Here is a 21,153-nt window from a genome sequence, read left to right as displayed (position 1 = left end):
TAATTATCGTTTCCTCTCTATAATCCCCCCTCATCAGAAGCAATTTCACTGAAAATGTTTCCGCGTACATATCAATTACGAATCAACTTCAATCTCATTTGTCCGTAGCTCTTCGCACAGAATGATTTTTTTTTCAAAATACAACGTGAACTAGGATTTTTAATCTAGTGACTGCGGACACATCTATATTCTTATTCTGGGATATAACTTTGAGATCTGCCAATTGTATTTAAGGAACTGGTTTATTCTTTGGTTGCGCATAACCCTTGAAGTAAAGAAATGAATGGGAACGAAAAAGGTCTTAGATTTATTATCGTAGCTCAGGGAAGAAGACTGAAACCTATATGGCCGTCGCTGCCAAAACTAGCATTTATTGCCTCTGCCAACACGACCTTGTTAAGATGATGACGAGCCGGCCCCTTGAACCGCAACAATCCTTTCACTGAAGGACTCCCACAATGTTGCTGGTGAGGCAGTTCTGGAATTTAGACTCAGCGACATTGAAGGAATGCTGATGTATTTTCTAGGCGGAACATTGTGTAACTAGAATGGGTTAAAGGACATGCAATGGGCTATATGCCCCACATTCCTACTACCATTATCCTTCGTGGTCCATGAGATAACCAGAGACCACCCCGTTTACTAATCTTCACACACAAGGGACAGTTTTCCAATTTACCAAAGCCAATTAATCTACAAACCTGTACGTCAACCTGTACGTCTTGGGAGGAGACCGGAGCACCCGGAGAAAACCCACGCGGTCACATGGAAAACGTACAAACTCCGTACAGACATCACCGGTAGTCAGGATCAAACCCTGGTCTCTGGCGCTGTAAGGCAGCAACTCTACCACTGTGCCGTCCTTACCATTTCTAAAGTAAAATCCAAACCCATTGATAATAGCCTCTGCAACAAACACGATTACAACTTTAGTTGAAGGAGATTCATTCCAGAGGTTAGGTGAAGTTGTCCGTCCTTAATAACATGCGGAATTTGATTATGCTTCGCAACAATAAGTTTTGTTAGAATTAGAGTCATCGTCATACAGTGTGGATACAGGCCCTTCGGCCCAACTTGCCCACACCGAACAACATGTCCCATCTACACTAGTCCCACTTGCCTGCGTTCGGCCCATATCCTTCTAGCCCTGTCCTATCCATGTACCTGTCTCAATGTGTCTTAAACATTGCGATAGTCCCTGCCTCAACTAACTCCTCCTGCAGCTCGTTCCACACACCCTTTGTATGAAAAAGTTTCCTTCAGATTCCTATAAGAACCTTCCCCCTTCATCTTTAACCTATGCCCTCTAGTTCTCGATTCCCCTGCTCTGGGCAAGAGACTCTGCATGTCTACCCGATTTATTCCTCTCATGATTTTATGCACCTTTATAAGATCACCCCTCGTCTTCCTGGAATCAATGACGTTCAATCTATTCAACAAGATTGAATTCGGCATACGTTCAATCTATTGTCCGGTGTCATGCAGAACAGGGGGGATTGCAATAGTCATTGCACCATCTCACTTATAATAAGTATTTAATTGTAATAACACCAAAATATGTCATTTCATGAGGACCCGCAGACATTAAATACGATCCAAAAACGGACAGATGTACTTACGACAAGTAAACATAATAATAGTTAATTGAAGGGGAGTGGAGCACATTAACAAGCCTCCACACCCATTTGCTAAACAAGGTATGATCCCTAAAGAAAACCATCTGTATATGGAGGCTGTAATTCGGCATACAAGAAAAAAACCCAAATGATAATTGCTGTTTGAACATGCTGCACTAAATTGCACATTTATCTATGCACCGCAGACAGGTATAAATTGGCTCAAAGTGTTTTTCCACTCTGGATATTGTTGATAGGAGTCACAAGAGACTGCAGTGACTAGAATCAAGAGGAGGAATGCACTGGGTCAGACAGCAGCTGTGGAAGTGGTTGAGGGGATAGTCGATGTTTCAGGTTGAGGCCCAGAATCGGGAACGAGAGTGTACAGGGGAGATAGGTAGTGTGAAGAGGGTGAGGGGGCGGGTTTGGCGGGAGCTGCGGGCCACAGGTGGAACTAGCTGAAGAGGGAGGTAACCGGCATATGGAGCCAGGTTTGGGCGTGGGGGTGGGGGCAGAGAGTGGAGATGGAGACAGATGCTGGAAGGCATAGGCAACAGAGGGCTGCCGGTTCCAGGAATGTGATAAGTAAGGAAGGCGATAAGTGGAACTAGATAAGGAAGGAATGATGGGCAGAGGGAACTGGTGGGAAACGGATAGGAGTCCTAGTGGGAAGAGTGTGTGGGTGAAGAGCAGATGGAATGGGGTGAGGGGAGAGAAAGTGGATAATAGAGGTCTGGGTGCAGGAGTTGGAAAGAAATGGGGGTAGGATGAGAGAACCTGGGTGAATCAGGAGAGGGAAATGGAAAGGGAGGGGGGGGTCTGGGTTACCTGAAATAGGAACATTCAATGTTTGTATCATTGGGGTGTCGATTATGCGTACAAATTAGCCAGAAAAAGCAGCATACTGGGAGAAATTCAGAGACCAGCAGAGGAGGACAAAGGGCTTAATTAGGAAAGGAAAAATAGATTATGAAAGAAAACTGGCAGGGAACATAAAAACTGACTGCAAAAGTTTTTATAGATATGTGAAAAGAAAGAGATTAGTAAAAACAAATGTAGGTCCCTTGCAGTCAGAAACAGGTGAGTTGATCATGGGGAACAAGGATATGGCGGACCAATTGAATAACTACTTTGGTTCCGTCTTCACTAAGGAAGACATAAATAATCTGCCGGAAATAGCAGGGGACCTCGGGTCAAAGGAGTTGGAGGAATTGAGTGAAATCCAGGTTAGCCGGGAAGTGGTGTTGGGTAAATTGAATGGATTAAAGGCCGATAAATCCCCAGGGCCAGATAGGCTGCATCCCAGAGTACTTAAGGAAGTAGCTCCAGAAATAGTGGATGCATTAGTAATAATCTTTCAAAACTCTTTAGATTCTGGAGTAGTTCCTGAGGATTGGCGGGTAGCAAACGTAACCCCACTTTTTAAGAAGGGAGGGAGAGAGAAAACGGGGAATTACAGACCAGTTAGTCTAACATCGGTAGTGGGGAAACTGCTAGAGTCAGTTATTAAAGATGGGATAGCAGCACATTTGGAAAGTGGTGAAATCATTGGACAAAGTCAGCATGGATTTACAAAAGGTAAATCATGTCTGACGAATCTTATAGAATTTTTCGAGGATGTAACTAGTAGCGTGGATAGGGGAGAACCAGTGGATGTGGTGTATCTGGACTTCCAGAAGGCTTTCGACAAGGTCCCACATAAGAGATTAGTATACAAACTTAAAGCACACGGCATTGGGGGTTCAGTATTGATGTGGATAGAGAACTGGCTGGCAAACAGGAAGCAAAGAGTAGGTGTAAACGGGTCCTTTTCACGATGGCAGGCAGTGACTAGTGGGGTACCGCAAGGCTCAGTGCTGGGACCCCAGCTATTTACAATATATATTAATGATCTGGATGAGGGAATTGAAGGCAATATCTCCAAGTTTGCGGATGACACTAAGCTGGGGGGGCAGTGTTAGCTGTGAGGAGGATGCTAGGAGACTGCAAGGTGACTTGGATAGGCTGGGTGAGTGGGCAAATGTTTGGCAGATGCAGTATAATGTGGATAAATGTGCGGTTATCCATTTTGGTGGCAAAAACAGGAAAGCAGACTATTATCTAAATGGTGGCCGACTAGGAAAAGGGGAGATGCAGCGAGACCTGGGTGTCATGGTGCACCAGTCATTGAAAGTAGGCATGCAGGTGCAGCAGGCAGTGAAGAAAGCGAATGGTATGTTAGCTTTCATAGCAAAAGGATTTGAGTATAGGAGCAGGGAGGTTCTACTGCAGTTGTACAGGGTCTTGGTGAGACCACACCTGGAGTATTGCGTACAGTTTTGGTCTCCAAATCTGAGGAAGGACATTATTGCCATAGAGGGAGTGCAGAGAAGGTTCACCAGACTGATTCCTGGGATGTCAGGACTGTCTTATGAAGAAAGACTGGATAGACTTGGTTTATACTCTCTAGAATTTAGGAGATTGAGAGGGGATCTTATAGAAACTTATAAAATTCTTAAGGGGTTGGACAGGCTAGATGCAGGAAGATTGCTCCCAATGTTGGGGAAGTCCAGGACAAGGGGTCACAGCTTAAGGATAAGGGGGAAATCCTTTAAAACCGAGATGAGAAGAACTTTTTTTCACACAGAGAGTGGTGAATCTCTGGAACTCTCTGCCACAGAGGGTAGTCGAGGCCAGTTCATTGGCTATATTTAAGAGGGAGTTAGATGTGGCCCTTGTGGCTAGGGGGATCAGAGGGTATGGAGAGAAAGCAGGTATGGGATACTGAGTTGGATGATCAGCCATGATCATATTGAATGGCGGTGCAGGCTCGAAGGGCCGAATGGCCTACTCCTGCACCTAATTTCTATGTTTCTATGTTTCTATGTTACCCCAGCATAATATGTTTTTCCAGCATTTTCTGCTTTTATTTCAGATTTCTAGCACCTGCAGGGTTTTTTTAAATCCTTGCCACACTCCATCAATAGTCTTGACATCTGCTGACTTTCTCCCTCTTTCTCCCCTACCCCACAGACACTACTTGACCCTGATCTCTGCTACTGTTCTCATTGCGTTGTCAGGCCTTCCTGCTCCTGCTCATACAGGAGACATTTGGTCAATAGTCCCATACACACTTTGCTAATTATCCATCGGACAGCAGTGCTAACTGTCACGGTGATGGTTCAGTGAATCTGCCAGTAAAGTAATTGAAATATTTTTTGCTGCTTCATTGGATTGAAAAAGAAAGACAGATTAAAGATGATCAAAATCAAAAGTAAAATTGAAGAAGCTTGGACTATAAAAACGACGGAAGAAGATGTAACCTGATGTATAACTGATGATTAGCACAGAAAAGGAGAAGTGGACTCAGATAGAGCAGCCCTCCCCGATCATATTGAATGGCAGAGAAGGCTTAAGGGGCCAAGTTCCTGTTTTTTTTTGTATTCCTGTACTCTTATGATAGATATTTGCGAACTGGTAGGATTAAGGGACATAGGGTATGAACGGAAGGTATAGAATCAACCATAGGTCATAGAGTCTTACAGCACGGAAACAGCCCCTTCTGCCTAACTCATCCATGCTGATCAAGATGCCTTGTCAAAGATAGTCCCATTGCTTGCGGTTGGCCCATATCCCTCCAAATCTTTCCTATCCATAAACCTCCCCAAGACCATGTAATCACTGGTGCTATCGCAACTTTTAAGAAACAGGTACATGGATAGGGTCGGTTTAGAGGGATATGGGCTAAACGCAGGTAGGAGGGACTAGTGCAGATAGGACATGTTGGTCAGTGCAGGCAAATTGGGCCAAAGCGCCTGTTTTCACAATGTATGACTATGACCTCTACAAATGAAGTGTACTTGGTCTAGAATCCACCATAACTTTGATGAATAGAGTGTATATGTATAAGATTACTCGTGACCTCTATGGGCCGAATAATCTTAATTTTCTGCATAATGATCAGCCATGATCACATTAAATGGCGGTGCTGGCTCGAAGGGCCGAATGGCCTACTCCTGCACCTATTGTCTATAATTTCTTTGTATGACTCCATACTTCCTATCTCGTTCCCTCCATGTACAATTCCAAACTGGCATGTACAGTGTCAACCTTATCATTATTGTTCATTTTGTTAATTATGTAAAATTGTCCACGACTCCTTCCCCCTGTATTGTCCATTTAATCTGTCGGCAATCCCCTTCTATAAAAGAAAACTATTTTTCACTTGAAATGCAGAACATCAAATCCGTGTCAATTATGAAATAATGAATTCAGAACCCCATGGCCATAAATATAGATAAGCAAATGTGAATGAGCTGAAAAATCATTTAATGCTTCATATTAGTTAGGCAAAGAAGGGGCATGTGGCGTTTCCCGAGTGAACTTTGTCCACTGGGACATTAAATATATGAGCTGGGTCAACAGAGGAAATTGCAGAAAATATTAATTATTCTCGATGTAGGATGGAGTTGATTTAATTCCAGGTAAATCCATTGTTGTAATTAAACTTACATTTACACCACGCAATGTATGATGGCTAATCTAATTGCAAGGGCAGGCAATGTGGCGATATAAAATGATGAGATTAAATTTAGCCTTTATTTCTTAAGCACATTTGTGTCGTGGGTCTTGTTTGAATGTGGGTTTTTCTGTAATCAGCGTGTCCTCTTTGGTCTCCTTTATAAGGCCGTGCCTGCATCAAGCACGAATGCTGCTTTTAAGCTTTTTATTTAATGGTTTTCTATTAGCGAGAAGCCATTAGAACAAAACGCCCCGTTATACCAGAGGTCGGCGGTGCATACACATAACAAAGATCTGTGGGCTTGTGACTGCCCGCGTTTCTGCGTGCAGACGAGACACCGGAGAACATGTTGCTACGTTTAAGAGTCGCACATGCCTTCAGGGCCTCTTTTGTGGTGTGGTGATCACATCTTATTTCCGAGTGACCATATTTTTCAGCGTTTTCAGTTATCAAAGTTGTCGGACTGCGCATATAGCTACATCCAAGACCAGCGGTGAATGCCATTAGTGGGGAGGCGAGTCTAGTCCCGAATATAACAATTGACGTGATGTATGCACGATATGTCTCGTCTCTTTTTAATAACGGAGATTGTGATAACTCGGAACCGGGTGTGGAAGCAGCAGGGAGGGAGGTGGTGAGCGTTATCAATGTGTATACTAATCACTTTGGGAGAAATCGATTCAATAAATGAGAATCTTAAAAGGTCGTCAATTAAAACAATGCAGAGAAAATTGCATGTATTTGAGCATATATTTGCTTCTCATCTCGGCTAAAAAAAAAATTCTGACCATCCTCGTTACAGTAATCCCATAGCAACTGTGCAATGTATTCATAGTATTTCAGAATTACACGAAATGAGGCATATTTGAGTGCCTTCTTAGCTTCCGCTGGGAACATGAAAATAATATTTTGACTACTTAAGCGCAGATCTGCCGCAGAAATATGGGAGGTGAGTTGCCTTCAGCCTCCAATGTTCTGCTGGCAATTTCTTCATAAACAAAAATTTTCAGCTGATGGCAAATAAAATCACTGTCCGCGTTATTTTTCAAAAAATACACAAATGACCCTAGATAGACATAAAAAGTTGGAGTAACTCAGCGGGTCGGGCAGCATCTCTGGAGAGAAGGAATAGGTGACGTTTGGGGTCGAGACCCTTCTTTCAGAGTCGTTTCCCATCTCATCCCAACCAAATCTCACATGGAGCCCTTAAACGGATGCCGAGCTCATCAACTTTCATAGCATTCGCTTTTATTCCGGCTCGACGCTGGAATAAAGGTCCTAAAAAATGAATACATCATTGAATAAATAAAATAACGACTGCCGTTTTGAAACGCCCGATTCGACTAATTATTGATGTGGAAATAAGAGAGGACGGGTGGCGGTGAGGACGAGGGGAGCAGTGTTCTGTAATGCGGCAACCGAACATTTGTACAGATCAGCGGCGGGTGGAAGTCGAATGAGTATATCGACGTCCCACTAAATCACCGAGCAAAGCCTTGTCTTTGGGATGCATTTAAAGTAATCGTGTAATGATATTATGATTCGCTCATCATGTCTTTATTTTTGAGAAATAATTATATAAAAGATTTATAACGAAATGGTACGTTTTAGGCTCTCGTTTCCTCGGGCTAATTTATTGCGGCAAAGAGAACGCTTGGAAAGGTCTCTCACCCTTTCGCTCTCTTTTCATAATGCATAAATTTAGAGTGGCTAATTAAATATAAACTGGGACAATTTGTCAGCTTGATTTGTATTTTAGTTAATTGTGAAAGTAATTAGGAATACAAATTTACAGGATCCGGAAAAAGGCCCCAGTGTAAGGTTCCCCCCCCTCGTCTCTCCCTCTCCCCTCTTTTAACCCAAGTTGCACAGAAATTAATTTTCTCCCAGCTTTTCAATCTGGGCCAATAGCAGCACCGCGCGTCGTAAATCAGGCTGATGGGCGGCGGCGGCGGCGCTAAATGGCTTCATATATCACTTGGTTTAATAGAAAGAATCAGTGGCTGGTTAATGAAATTAAACTGAACAGAAGGTGTTAGGGCCCCTAAAGGGCGGAATACTTTTTTATACACATAAAAGAGACAGCTTAGGTTGAAGGCAATCCGTGCAAACCCCCCCCCCCCCCCCCCCCCCCCCCCCCCACCCCCACACACAAGAAATGCCATTTATTTCTGAAGTGCTACGTATTGCAATTTCCCGTCCCCGAGTCCAGGCAGCCGTGGTTTAGCTGAGAGAGATACTGATTCCTGAACAAAGGACACAGTGCTGAAGGAACTCGTCGGGCCGGGCAGCATCTGTGGAGGGAAATTGATACGCGCCGTTTCGGTTCGGGACCCTTCTTCAGGCTCATTGTAGTAAGGGGGAGGAAACTGGAAAAAAATGATTCCTACTTGCCCGATCCTCAAGTGTTTTTTTTTTAAGTCATTTTGCACCATTAGCCATCTGTAGAGTGAAGAGGAAATAAAGTCTAGAACTATCAAAGCAACCAGACTTCGACCCACCTCTTTATTACAGGCATTTTATGTTGGTGAATATTTAAATAGTCTATTCATTAGACACGTTGACTGATCCAGATTCTCGGGAACATCTGCTTTATGTAGACTTAACTTGCTATCTGGCGTGATTAGTTAAAGGAACATGAGGTGATTTCTGTTTGCCAATTCACAATTGGAGGTGATCCCAGCCGACCGGCCAGAAATTAACTGTTTCCCTGTCAGTTTATAATTCAATGTAGGCTTTTATTCTCGTATTATTCTGCTTTGTTTTTGTACTTCAAGTGTATTGCGGTCAGCAACAAATCGCTGCCCTCTCGACATTAGGTGACCATTCAGTTCCACATAACATTACCTTAAAGAATATAATCATTTCATCTTTCGCGACAGCGATGGTAAGATTGAAATCTATATATCTTGATCTTATTTGAAGAGTATTTGGGGAGTCAGCGCGCACCCTCTGTATGAGTTTCTACCTTGTGCAAATGCGTGTATTTCTAATTCACCTGGCAATCTTACTTCCCATTCCTACTGCCCACCGTTGACTCCGCTTTAGGCGTCAGTGTTCATTCTGAATGTACAGCAGTCTCCCACGAATTATACCGTATGATGGAACATGCGTGAATCGACCTAAAATGTAAATGGAAAGAAAAACGAATAAAGAAACTAACGTATGAAAAAGATAAGGCTTTTAAGTTTAAGATGAATGTGAGAGAGTGCACATCCTATTCAGCTTTACTGAAACACACAATCACAGCGCCGATACCCACAGTCCGGGCCATCCTCATTCTTTACCACCTCATTTCTGTGCTTTCTGGACTCAACCAGATGCGCCGAGTGACCGGTTTAAACGTGTGCGTTAGTGGTGTTAGGGGCGCGTTGAAATCTGTTGATAATCTTGAGGTTTAACCATGTCACCGCTGTCTGCCGATACAACCTACCATTTGGTTTTATTTCGATGAGGTTAAGGTCACGTTTGAAGGCTTGTGGGGTGAAGCTTTGAAACACTGTACTCAGGACTATAAGGTACTGGTGATATTAAGCCTGTGTATTCTCCACAGTTCGATGTCGCTACAGAGCAAGATCGTCCCTTGCCCGGTTTTGCCTTGCATTGTGATCTTTCCTGAAATGTACCTATTTTCTCTGGTAGCTACCCAAACCGAATGCATTGGTTTATTTGATGGAAATCTGCTGAATTCATGTCCGTAATTTACAATTAATGATAAGAATACCGTGTGTGTTTTACTACAGGGCTGTAGATAGCTCAGTTGGTAATGATCTTAGCGTCATAGACTCATAGAGCACTGAAATACGTCCTTCGGCCCACCGTGTTCGTGCTGACCTATCTTCGCTAATCCTACTTTCCCAGCACATAGCCATAGGCATTGGCGTTTCAAATTCCCATCTGAGTCCTTCTTAAATGATGTGGGAGTGCTCACCTCCACCACTCTTCCGGAAAGCGTGACCCTGGTTTCAAAAGAAAATCCGCAAGACGCTTCTACAGTCCTATCCTTGTCCCTCAGTCAGAAGGTTTGGTGTTAGAGATCCACATTGGTACTATACTGAGGAGGGTTACTTTGTCAGAAGTGCTTGCTTTCAAGGTCCCTCAGTCTTCTCACGTAAACGCCACCATGACACTACTTGGTAGAAGTCATCCCTCGATATTGGGAGTTGCAGTAAGTACACAAATGTTCGACCATACTTCCCATTTAATATGTAGGAAGGAACTGCAGATGCTGGTTTAAACCGAAGATAGACACAAAGCGCTGGAATAACTCAGCGGCGCAGGCAGCATCTGTGGGGAGAAAGAATGGGTGAACAATTTCGGGTCGAAACCATTCTTCAGTCTTCAGTCTGAAGAAAGGTCTCGACCCGAAACGTCACCCATTCCTTCTCTCCAGAGATGCTACCTGCGCCGCTGAGTTACACCAGCATTTTCTGTCTATCTTCCCATTTAATAGCCGTGACTGCAAGGCGAGATGATTGCTTGGACGTGAAGCACTGCAGGACATTCAGAAAGGGACATAAAAGCTGCTGCAATAAAAAAACAAAAAAAAAACATCTTAGTAAATAGGTAACTTAATATGTGTCATTCCCTAAATTTCTGCATCTCAAAATACTGCAAGTTGGAACGTCTTCTGAAACAAACAGTCAAGGGTGGAAGAGTCAAGAATCAAGAATATTTATTTGGCATATGTAGCAACGGCAGAATAATGAATAGGAAGGAACTGCAGATGCTGGTTTAAACGGAAGATAGACACAAAATGTTGGAGGAAGGGTCACCTATTCATTTTCTCCAGAGGCGTTGTCTGACCCGCTGAGTTATTCCAGCTTTTTGTATCTATCTTCAACGGAATAATGACATTCTTATTTGCACCACCTTAACAGGCCCGTAAAGGCAATACACGTAATATATAATATTACAAAAATCAATACATTAATAACCTTAAGTTAGTAACCGTAACAAAGGAATTCCGTAAGACAAACAGGCCCAAGTCCAATTTAGAATAATTGAATACATCGCCAAATCCAACATTTTTTGTTGCAATTTCTGTAAATAATCAGAATGTATCCTTGAATATATAACTCGCTACGTCGGTTAATCATTTCATGGCTCTTCAAAAAATGATGTGTAACGTCCAAAATAATTCCAAAACACATCCATTTACAACGGCTGACAAAAATGCTGGAGAAACTCAGCGGGTGAGGCAGCATCTATGGAGCGAAGGAAATAGGCAACGTTTCGGGCTGAAACCCTTCTTCAGTACAACGGCTGTAGGTGCTCGCGATGCCTGTAAGTTACTGAAATTGGTTTATACTTCAAGCTGTTACTTTGAGACACAAGAGATTGCAGATGCTGGAATCTCGAGCAAAAATCAAACTGTTGTAGGAACTTAACGAGCTGGGTAGCGTCTGTGGTGGGATATGGATATACGGCATTTGGTGTTGAGACCTTTCCTCTGAACTCTTACTACAACGTTTTGCTGTCACATAAGCAATAGGGGTAAACATATTTTACTTCATATATTCTCAAAGGTACTCCAAGGGAGAACAATACAGAACTGCAAATGCTGATTAATACTCAAAAGGACAAAAAGTGCTGGAGTAACTCAGCAGGTCAGGCAGCATCTCTGGAGAACATGGAGAGGCGACGTCTTGTATCAGGACATTTCTTCAGACCCTAAACGTCACCCATCCATCTCCTCCAGAGATGCTGCCTGACCCGCCTAGTTCCTCCAGCACTCTGTGTCCTTTTGAGAATAGTAAAAAGCCAATTGTGATTCATATTTCCTAACGATGCCGGGCATTAGTACAGAGAAGCCCAGTAAATTAAACAGGCTATAGGAGGAGAGGAAAGCAAAGAAGAGCCAGACGGAGAGGGGAGAGGATAGAAAGAGAAAGGCATCTCACAGGTTCGTTGTTGTTGAACTTGACCCCTGATCGTTCTATCTTCACAAACCTGTGTGTTTACACATGAACGAATCTATTGGAGTCATGTAATATTCCCCATTAGACACCTTCACCGCACACTTATTATGGTGTTATTATTATTTTGTACTGTTTTTTTTATATAGAGCTAATTTGTTTCAAATTATACACGAGTGAAATGGGGTTGACAGTACGAGAGAAGGGTTGCAACTTTCGTCTGAAAACAAACTCACATTTCCGCTGAGTTACTCCAGTATTTTGTGTCTACCCCGCCTCGATCTCTTCAATCAGCGCCATAATAGCAGGAGAGCCCTCTCGTTGATTGCCGCTGTGTAAAGTAATTGGGCCACGGCCAATTATTATTACAAATAATACATTCCTTCGCTATTTCCCATATTTATGACGAGAAAGGGGAAAGGATCGCTCGTTTATTTTAACATGGCGCCAATTCCTCACGAAAGGAGATGGGATTATTGAACAGAACTTAATCAAAATGCCTGCCGCGCAGGTTAAATCTCCATAATTTTTTTTAACAGCACGCTGTTCTTGAAAATAGAAATATTTTACATTTTGAAAAATATTAACGATTTATCAGATACATGCAATTTAACTTACTTATGCTTATCTTTTTTTTTTCAAAAACAAAGCAAATAGAGGCGTCAATTTTATGGAAGTAGGAGGGTGTGAATTTCAGATCGGAGTTAGACAATATTTTTTTAAATGGTTAAATTGGAAGGAGACGGGCGATGGGAAACTAAAATTCCCACAAAGCGGCCACCGGGATAACTCGGCAAAGGTAATGGATTTGATCTGTGGCTTGTTGATTTCCCCTGAGCAAATAAGCCTTTGATGCAGTCACAGTGAGAGTGGTTAGCTGATGAATTGACAAAATGTAATCAGCTTTATTGGGAAACAGGTTACGGAGAGCTGGGTGTCAATAATTCCGATCATGACCCGTTCATCCATTAAATGGAGCTGTCTGATTAGGCCGATGAAGCTCCGGTGCATTTTGTAAAGAAATTGCTTTAATAAACTTACCATTATTACCCGTCTATGTAAGCTGCCTCCACGGGGGTAAGAGACAAGGGTCGCCATCCATCACCATCTTAATATATCACAATCTTGTTACTTAATGTCAAAATGTTACCGACAGTTTTGTGTCACAAAGATGACCTACCGGCAATAGATGGGATCCTGATGTTTAGCTGACTATCAATGATTGCATCTTATCTTCCAGCGTCTTTTTATAAATGAATTTATTTACCACAGAATCAATTCATGCGGCGCTGCTGCACAAACCCAGAGGCAACCCCCGAAACGGGGAAAGGCGATATTGAACACCCTCTCGGTGTCCGCCGCCGGGCCCATGCGAATCACATCCCACGGCGCCTCATCCACTGAGTCTCGAGAAAGACTTCGCAACCGAAAGCACCTTTCACGCGCTGAATTAATTTCCTGAATGCACAATTTTGTTTTTGCTAGCAGGTTTGTCTTATCGGACTGCAATATCGTCATATTAAAAGCAATAAATCGCATCATACTTACATAAACCAATATTTATGCAAACTGCCCTTGATTAGAAGTTATAGGAAAGTTTTATATTAAACCTTATCGTTCAAATCAGGAACAGAGTCATAAAGAGTCATACAGCATGGAAACAGACCCTTCGGCCCAACTCATTGAAGATACCTCATCTAAGCTGGACGCATTTGCCCGCGTATGGCCCATACCCCCTCTAAACGTTTCCAACCCGTGTACATGTCCCTGGAGAAGGGTCTCGACCCGAAAAGTCACCTATTCCTTTTCTCCAGAGATGTTGTCTGACCCGCTGAGTTACTCCAGTCGTTCAAATTTGAGGGGGCTGATGGAGTGCATTAGCGACCTGGGGATGAAGGGAGGATGGCAGGATCGTGCTGGATGGACGCGATAGTGCTGGTGGAAAGAGAGGCGGTGACTCAGGGGCTGGTGTGCACAATCAGTTTATCATCAGGCTTCTGGAGAAAACTAGCTCGTGTAAATAATATTAAAACGTATTTCCAGGACTTTCAAATTAGTGATATCCACCGACGATTCGAGCGATGTACAGCAGTGTTGCAATCATTGCCAGTGATGGTTATGTATTGATACTTGGAACATGATACAGATAAATACTTGCAACATATTCCTCTTTAGTTATTTATTTTTCTAAGTCTATCTAGCCATAAACAAATCATAGTCCAGAACGGTGCATTCAATTCGCTAAATTATATTTCATGATAATTAGAACAAAACGATAGAAGAACTACATTTTATAATTCATGGCGAGAAATCTTGAGAGTCTGAAAGCTACACATTACACAGCCGTCTACAATGTGTTCTTTAAAAAAAAGAGCACACAGTAGGTGTTTACTCGCGTTCTCACACCTCTTGTGTGTGTAGGGGGGGGGGGGGGGGGGGGGGGTTGGTGTTAGTGCGAGGGGGTTGGCTAACAAAAATATCTTCAGTCAACACAGGTGCACGAACTCATGTTAGGTGAACTGACCGCGGGCAAAAAACAAATGGTCAATTCGACCAGGATGGTTCACATCAGATTCCTCTGCAAGTAAACTGTGGCGTAAGTTCATAAGTGATACGAGTAGAATTAGGCCGTTCGGCCCATCAAGTCTACTCCGCCGTTCAATCATGGCTGATCTATCTCTCCCTTTCTCCTGCCTTCTCCCCATAACCTAATCAAGAACCCTGTTAACTCGTGTACTGATCAACTGGGACAACTTACTTCAGTCTCAAGCGTGGAAAAAGCGTGGCACCTTATATCAGGACAGCAGGCGGGCACACCGCGTGGATCTTATGCTGTCTATTTCATGTTTCTCTATTAATCCACGACTCAGGGAAAAAATGCCTTGTTGTAGTTTCCCAAAATGTAAAAGTATTTTCCCCCCCCCTCAAGACGAGAGCTAAACCTCAAAGAGAGGAAAATAGATTTAACACCTTTAATTGCTTTAATTAAGGAGATTATCTCCTCCAATAATAAACAGGGTATTCTTCCCTGATAATGCTGACGAGGGCGACCAATGGGCGAGCGAGGTGTCACCGACAGTGACGCAAGTATCATTGACGTAGACCACAATTGGCCAATCAGAAAGTCGAGTTGGCTGTTTCTCCCCCCTATTGACCAATAAGGACGGGGAAGCGGGACAGATACAACCAATTGAATCGCAGCAAAGTGACGAATGGAGACTGGAGGTGGAAAGGCCTAACCAATGGGGCAGAGTCCAGGGTCTGCAAGTGTGAAATAGTGAGACAAGGTGGAAGTCGAGGCTTCTCTCCAGTAAATACAGTGCGAGAAGGAACTAACTGGGTCTGCAGCAAGCGAGTAAGGACCATTGCATCGCCTTCTTTCCAATCACACCTCGCCTTCTTTATTTTATTTTTTTGTTTCTCCTTCCCCACGGTTTGGAATAAAAATCCGATGGAAAAATCCAAAAATTTCCGAATCGACGCTCTCCTGGCCGCCGATCTCCCCAAACCTCCAACTTGCTCGCCTCTCCTCGCAACTTCACCCCAGTCCACCGCAGCCAGCCCTTCAATGCTCGACCAGCACCCGGTCATTTCCGACTGCCTGCGCACTGACAGCCCGTCCCCCCCGGGGCTGAGCCTCGGCAGCCTGATGTCCAAGCCCGGCTTCCTGAGCGTCCAGCAGCACCCGGCAATGGTCGGCCTTCATCCTCACGGGGGGATCCCGGCTTCGGCCCTCTACGGCCACCCGATGTACACTTACTCGGCCCTGACCGGCCAGCCCGGCGGCCTGCCGTACCCTTACCCCCAGCTAACAGGCACCCATCACTCGGAGCCACTCAAAGTAACGGCCGGGACCTTTCAGATAGACCAGTGGCTTCGAGCCTCGACAGCCGGGATAATGCTGCCGAAAATGCCGGATTTCAACGGTAAGTGTCCCCTTTTTATCGCCAGGAATAGAGGCAAAATGTTTAATGTATTTGCAAAACTTACTGTCGTGTACTTTCTGAAGTCTTGGTCAGAAACTATAAAATCGGTTAAGATTTTAAATATTACCATTTTGCCCCATATCAAACGCTGTTCAACCTTGCATTATCAGGCCGCCATTGGAAGCGAGCCGTTCGTAAACAAGCTTACTTTATCTGCGTTGAAAAACGAATTGAACAGGAAAATCGCCGCAAAAAACAGTGCTAACTGCACATTATTTTTAAACCGTAAAAGTAAACCAACTCCAGCACTCACTGTCCAACTTGGGAAACAAAAACAGAAGCACGGCTTTGGTTTATTGAACTTACTAATTGAAACGTATTCCTATCTAAGATTTTTTTTCCTGAGGCTTTCTATTATGAAGTTCACGTTCGCTTTGTACCCCTTGTGTGGTCACGTTGGTACTCAATGCTCGTTGTGGAAAGTGGGTTCATATGCATTGGTTTACATGTAAATAACAGCTAGTCCGGCCGCAACAACACTAGAGTGTACTGATATCAGGAGCACTTAAAAATAAGTAGTTTTGTGGATTACAGGGTTTCTCTTTTGTCTAGTCATGTGTGGTTCAATAAGATCTTGAGAGAGAGAAAATAAAACGAATTAGACGAGGAGTGAAAATACGCGAAACGTAAATCCCAACAAGGGTTTCACTGGTGATTAAATAAAGAAAAGGGAAGCGAAATGGCTGGATAATAGGCGGCTGGAAAGTGGCAAGGTGGTGTTAAAATCTCAACCCTGTTGCTGTTTGCAGAAGAGAGACTGGGCTTTTTGTTTCTGTCCATTCGAGCAGATTTGTTCAAGATGAAGCACTAAATAGCGCCTTTTCTTTCAACCGTTTGCTGTGAATGGCGGGCTCTATGCAAACCCAGCAATAATGAGCTTATTCCAACATGTGGTTTATTTATTAGTCTTTACAAACAATTCTTTATTCGACCTGATTTTAGCACCTTGTGACACGAATTCTTTCTACGTGTTAGGATCCTTTCACCGACTTTAGGTACAATAAACACATTCCTTTAGGTTACAAAGCGCCCGACTGCTCAATGGCCTTTAAAAGATCAACAATCTAAACGCCCACAGACCATTTCAATAGTAATATGAAATTGTCAACTATTTAAAAAAAATCTCAACGTGTGGTTTTATTTGTCTATTGAGCGTGTTGGAATGAACCCGTGTGTATCTCCACTTTTGGGGTTAGCCAAACGCTATATTCAATTCCTGGTGATGAGTTAGTATTGGTTTAATTAAAGGATTGTCCACTTTATACCGGGATCCAGAGGGGATGCCGATAAACGGTGGGCGTTTTCACTAAACAGAGCCAATCAACTTTCCCTGGGGAGCTGAAGCCAATTTGACCCCTCTTCTATTGTATCTTTTATTGTCCGGCACGCATGTTAGCCCTGTGGGAAATCAGCGTTATTTAAAAGAAACTATTTGAAATCGCCGGCGAATATAACGTCTTAATACACCAGAAAGCCAGAGTTATGCCCATTTAAAAGGTTGCAAATGGTGATTACATTTAACAGATGAGTCGGTGCCAAGCGACCAACAAATATGAATTGTTATTTCAGGATGGACCTCAAAAATTATATGCATTACATTTCCAATATTTGAATTGTACCTCACAATTGACAAATAGGACCGTAATCACAATAGAAAATATGCAGTTCAGCGTTTTAAGATAATATTCAATTTTTAAAAAACTGAGGTACGAATTATATTTTCGCCTAAGAACAGTAAAATAGTCAATGGAAAAAAACCCACTGCAGAAGCAGCAAGTTACAGTCAGTCCTTGCAATACTGTCAAATCCCACCCCTTTCTATTCCGATTTGACGTCCGCAGACTGATCAAAATGTGTGATCGTTATTTTGTGAGGGAAGGTTTACAATAACAACAAAAACATAATTGGGAGATATAAGGAATTGCAGATGTTGGTTTACAAAATATAATCCACAAAGTGCTGGAGTAACTGGATGAGATGGATAGGCGACATTTCGGATCGGGACCCTTCTTCTGACTCAAACAAACTCAGTTACGATTTGACAAACCAGTTTGCTACTCCGCATATTTAATTTTATAGAGCGCGTATTTTTTTTCCCCACGCGGTCTTTTAGGAAAGATTCAACAACAAAAAGTGTTAGCACAGAAAACTACACAAACAACCTTCTCAAACCGCAAACGGATAAGCTGATAAGAATGTAAAGCAAATACAAGAAACCTCTCGTTTCCCTCTCCCCTGAATCTCAGTCTGAAGAACGGTCTGATCCGAAACGTCATCTATTCTTTTTCTCCAGAGATGACTCCTTACCCGCGGAGTTACTCCAGTTTTTTTGTGTTTATCTTCGGTGTAAACCAGCATCTACAGTTCCTTCCTACACAAGAGGCCCATTGCACACCGTGGCCATGGTAGGAATGTTTAAGGTGTAGGGTACCTGCAGATGCTGGTTTAAACCGAAGATAGACTCAAAATGATGGAGTAACTCAGCGGGACAAAAAATGCTGGAGTAACATCACCCATTCCTTCTTTCCAGAGATGCTGCCTGCCCCGCTGAGTTACTCCAGCATTCTGTGTCTATGGTACGAATGTTTGATTTGTGTAAGGATGTGCATTTGACATGTGGCTGCTTAACTCGTGTTCTGCAGCACAGGCACAGTCCAGCATGCTGGGAAAGTGCCGTAGGCCGCGAACGGCTTTTACCAGCCAACAACTCTTGGAACTGGAACATCAATTCAAACTGAACAAGTACCTCTCCCGCCCCAAACGCTTCGAAGTGGCCACGTCTTTGATGTTAACAGAGACACAGGTAGGATTCGCCAGCGCCGTCATTTTAATTTCAACCCTTCGACAACTTTTAAGCTACCAGTTTTAAAAAAAAAAATCTGAACTGCGTTTGTTTAACGTTGTGGATTGGTTTCCAAGTCAATGGATATTTTTAAGGCGGCGATTGACACATTCTTGATTAGTACTGTTGTCAGGGGTTATGGGAATAGGGGTGAGAGGGAAAGATAGATTAGTCATGATTGAATGGCACGTAGACTTGATGGGCCGAATGGTCTAATTCTGTTCCTACAACTTGTAAAACTGTGTATTGAATTCCATGCATGTGTTACCTGCGCGTTGATAATTTTGTTTAAAAATAAATCCGGGTCTACCTCTCTCTTTTTAAACCCAAAAGGTTAAAATATGGTTTCAAAACAGACGGATGAAATGGAAACGGAGCAAAAAGGCCAAAGAACAGGCGGCCCAGGACGCGGTGAAACAGAAAGGGAAATCCACCGAGCACACGCCCAGCGACTCGCAGGAGAAAGCTGACATTACCAAAAGCGAGCAGAGCAAACGATCCAGGTTAAGGAGCGTCCGGGGCAGCGACGAGGAAGGCGGAAGTTTAACATGTCCTTCGTCCGAATGCTCTTCAGACGAAGAACCCGATCAGGGTCAGACGCACCAGGGCCCGACCATGAAAATTAAATAGGTTTTATCGGTTTCCCCCCTCCGCGACCAGATCACGTCCTCAGACAAACAGCTCGACTTATGCAGACTCTGGACTGGCAGGTTTCTCTGAAAACCAACAGGTTTGTTTCTGTTTTACTCCATCGGCATTTCTAACCAGTTTGCCATAACTTACAGGCCCGTGTATCGCCGAACGTTAAAGAACAAGTGGGAAATTGCAAGACTGTACCGTCTTTATTTTTGTATTGTATTTATAAGAACTGGCCCCTAGTTATGCATGCTAAGTTATTGTTTAGCTAATGTGCTGTTACGTTCCCCTTCCCCCAATATATTGCAAGATGCCGCTGTATATATAATGCACAATAAACGTTTTGTATGGAACTCGGCGTTACGCGTTATTTGAGTGGATTTTAAACAGCTTCGCACGACATCGAGGGCGGCAAGGTGGCGCAGCGGTAGAGTTGCTGGCTTGCGACGCCAGAGACCCGGGCTCGATCCTGACTACGGGTGTTGTGTATGTACGTTCTCCCCGTGACCGCGTGGGTTTTCTCCGGGACCTCTGGTTTCCTTCAAAGACGTGTAGGTTTGTAGGTTAACTGGCTTGGCTAAATTGGAAAATTGGCGGTAGCTGTACGGCCTCTTTCAAAGAGAGCCGAAGGTCACAGAGACCCACCCTGTCTGTGTCTCTATACTAAACTAAAGGTGGAAAACATGGAGTATGTTCAATATCGCTGACCTAAATAAACTTAATGCTTCACCGCCGTTTATATTAAATACATAATTTCCAGAGCCGAAACACAATTTCCAGAGCGTGGAAGTTAGCTATTAGCTAGCTGGGGTGAATCATGAGAGTGAAGTGTATCCGCGCAAGGAATACTCGCGTTACGTGTGCTTGTTCTTTATTCTACGAGCGAGGCCGTTTCTTGGTGGATGTTGGCATCTCTCCTCCAGTCAAGGGCGGTCAGTAATGACCCTGTCGAATCTGTGCGAACGAGCCTTTCGGCAAACATTAGGACCGGGTAAAACTGCGGAAACATTTCACACCCGAGCTGAAATGGCTCAATTTTAATAAACCTTCATCAATCACCGCCGTAAAACGAAGTGAGTTTGTTCTCCGCTCTGGCGTAGGAATTGGTCCGTGGGCCATATGCTCAGCAGATAAATCAAACATTTATCGCCTTCCCGTTCGTTGCATGTATTGATTTTTTTTCAAACTTTCAAATATTTGCAAATAAAATTACAAGAGAAGGAGGCAGCGATAACATCATTGAATTTTCTATAGTCGACTGCAGGATTACGCGAGACATCGGTTATAAATCCCATTCCTCCCCTCAATGTCAACCCAAATCAAGATTGGAGAAATGAATTAATTTTAAATTTGTATCATTTTTCCGCCCCTCAAAGACAGGATCTGCTTTTTTTTTACCGCCGTTTCGGTTTCAGGGATGGCTGTAATTTACCGGGCTGGTGAATGGGGTGTGAAATCTCAGCGCTGAACGCCTCTCTCGCCGGCAGTGAATTCGTGAAATCAGAGGGCTCGCTGTCCAATGTCGCCCTGTTTTTAACCCGAGCAAGTGTCGTTTGTTGCGGATGGAAAGGATGAACTTCATCCTTTCTTCCCCTAGTCCTCCCGTTTGGCGCAACGTAGCAGCGAATTGGAGGTTGGTTTTGTGTTCAGGTTT

At 43.5% G+C, this 21,153-nt stretch overlaps 1 protein-coding gene across 1 annotated transcript; it reads left to right on the top strand.

Annotated features, from left to right (window-relative positions):
• Positions 1 to 15,279: 15,279 nt before the first annotated feature.
• mnx1 (motor neuron and pancreas homeobox 1) lies at positions 15,280 to 19,852 on the top strand. Its single transcript, XM_033044419.1, has 3 exons — positions 15,280 to 15,961; positions 18,664 to 18,824; positions 19,197 to 19,852. Exons 1-3 carry the CDS (start codon positions 15,487 to 15,489, stop codon positions 19,491 to 19,493), a joined length of 933 nt encoding a protein of 310 aa, XP_032900310.1. The 5' UTR covers positions 15,280 to 15,486; the 3' UTR covers positions 19,494 to 19,852.
• The last annotated feature ends 1,301 nt before the right edge of the window (positions 19,853 to 21,153 follow it).

The sequence above is a fragment of the Amblyraja radiata genome, chromosome 2, assembly GCF_010909765.2.
Source record: "Amblyraja radiata isolate CabotCenter1 chromosome 2, sAmbRad1.1.pri, whole genome shotgun sequence".
Classification (NCBI taxonomy): domain Eukaryota; kingdom Metazoa; phylum Chordata; class Chondrichthyes; order Rajiformes; family Rajidae; genus Amblyraja; species Amblyraja radiata.
Note: the sequence above shows the minus strand (reverse complement) of the source record. Positions and strands in the feature narration are given on the sequence as shown.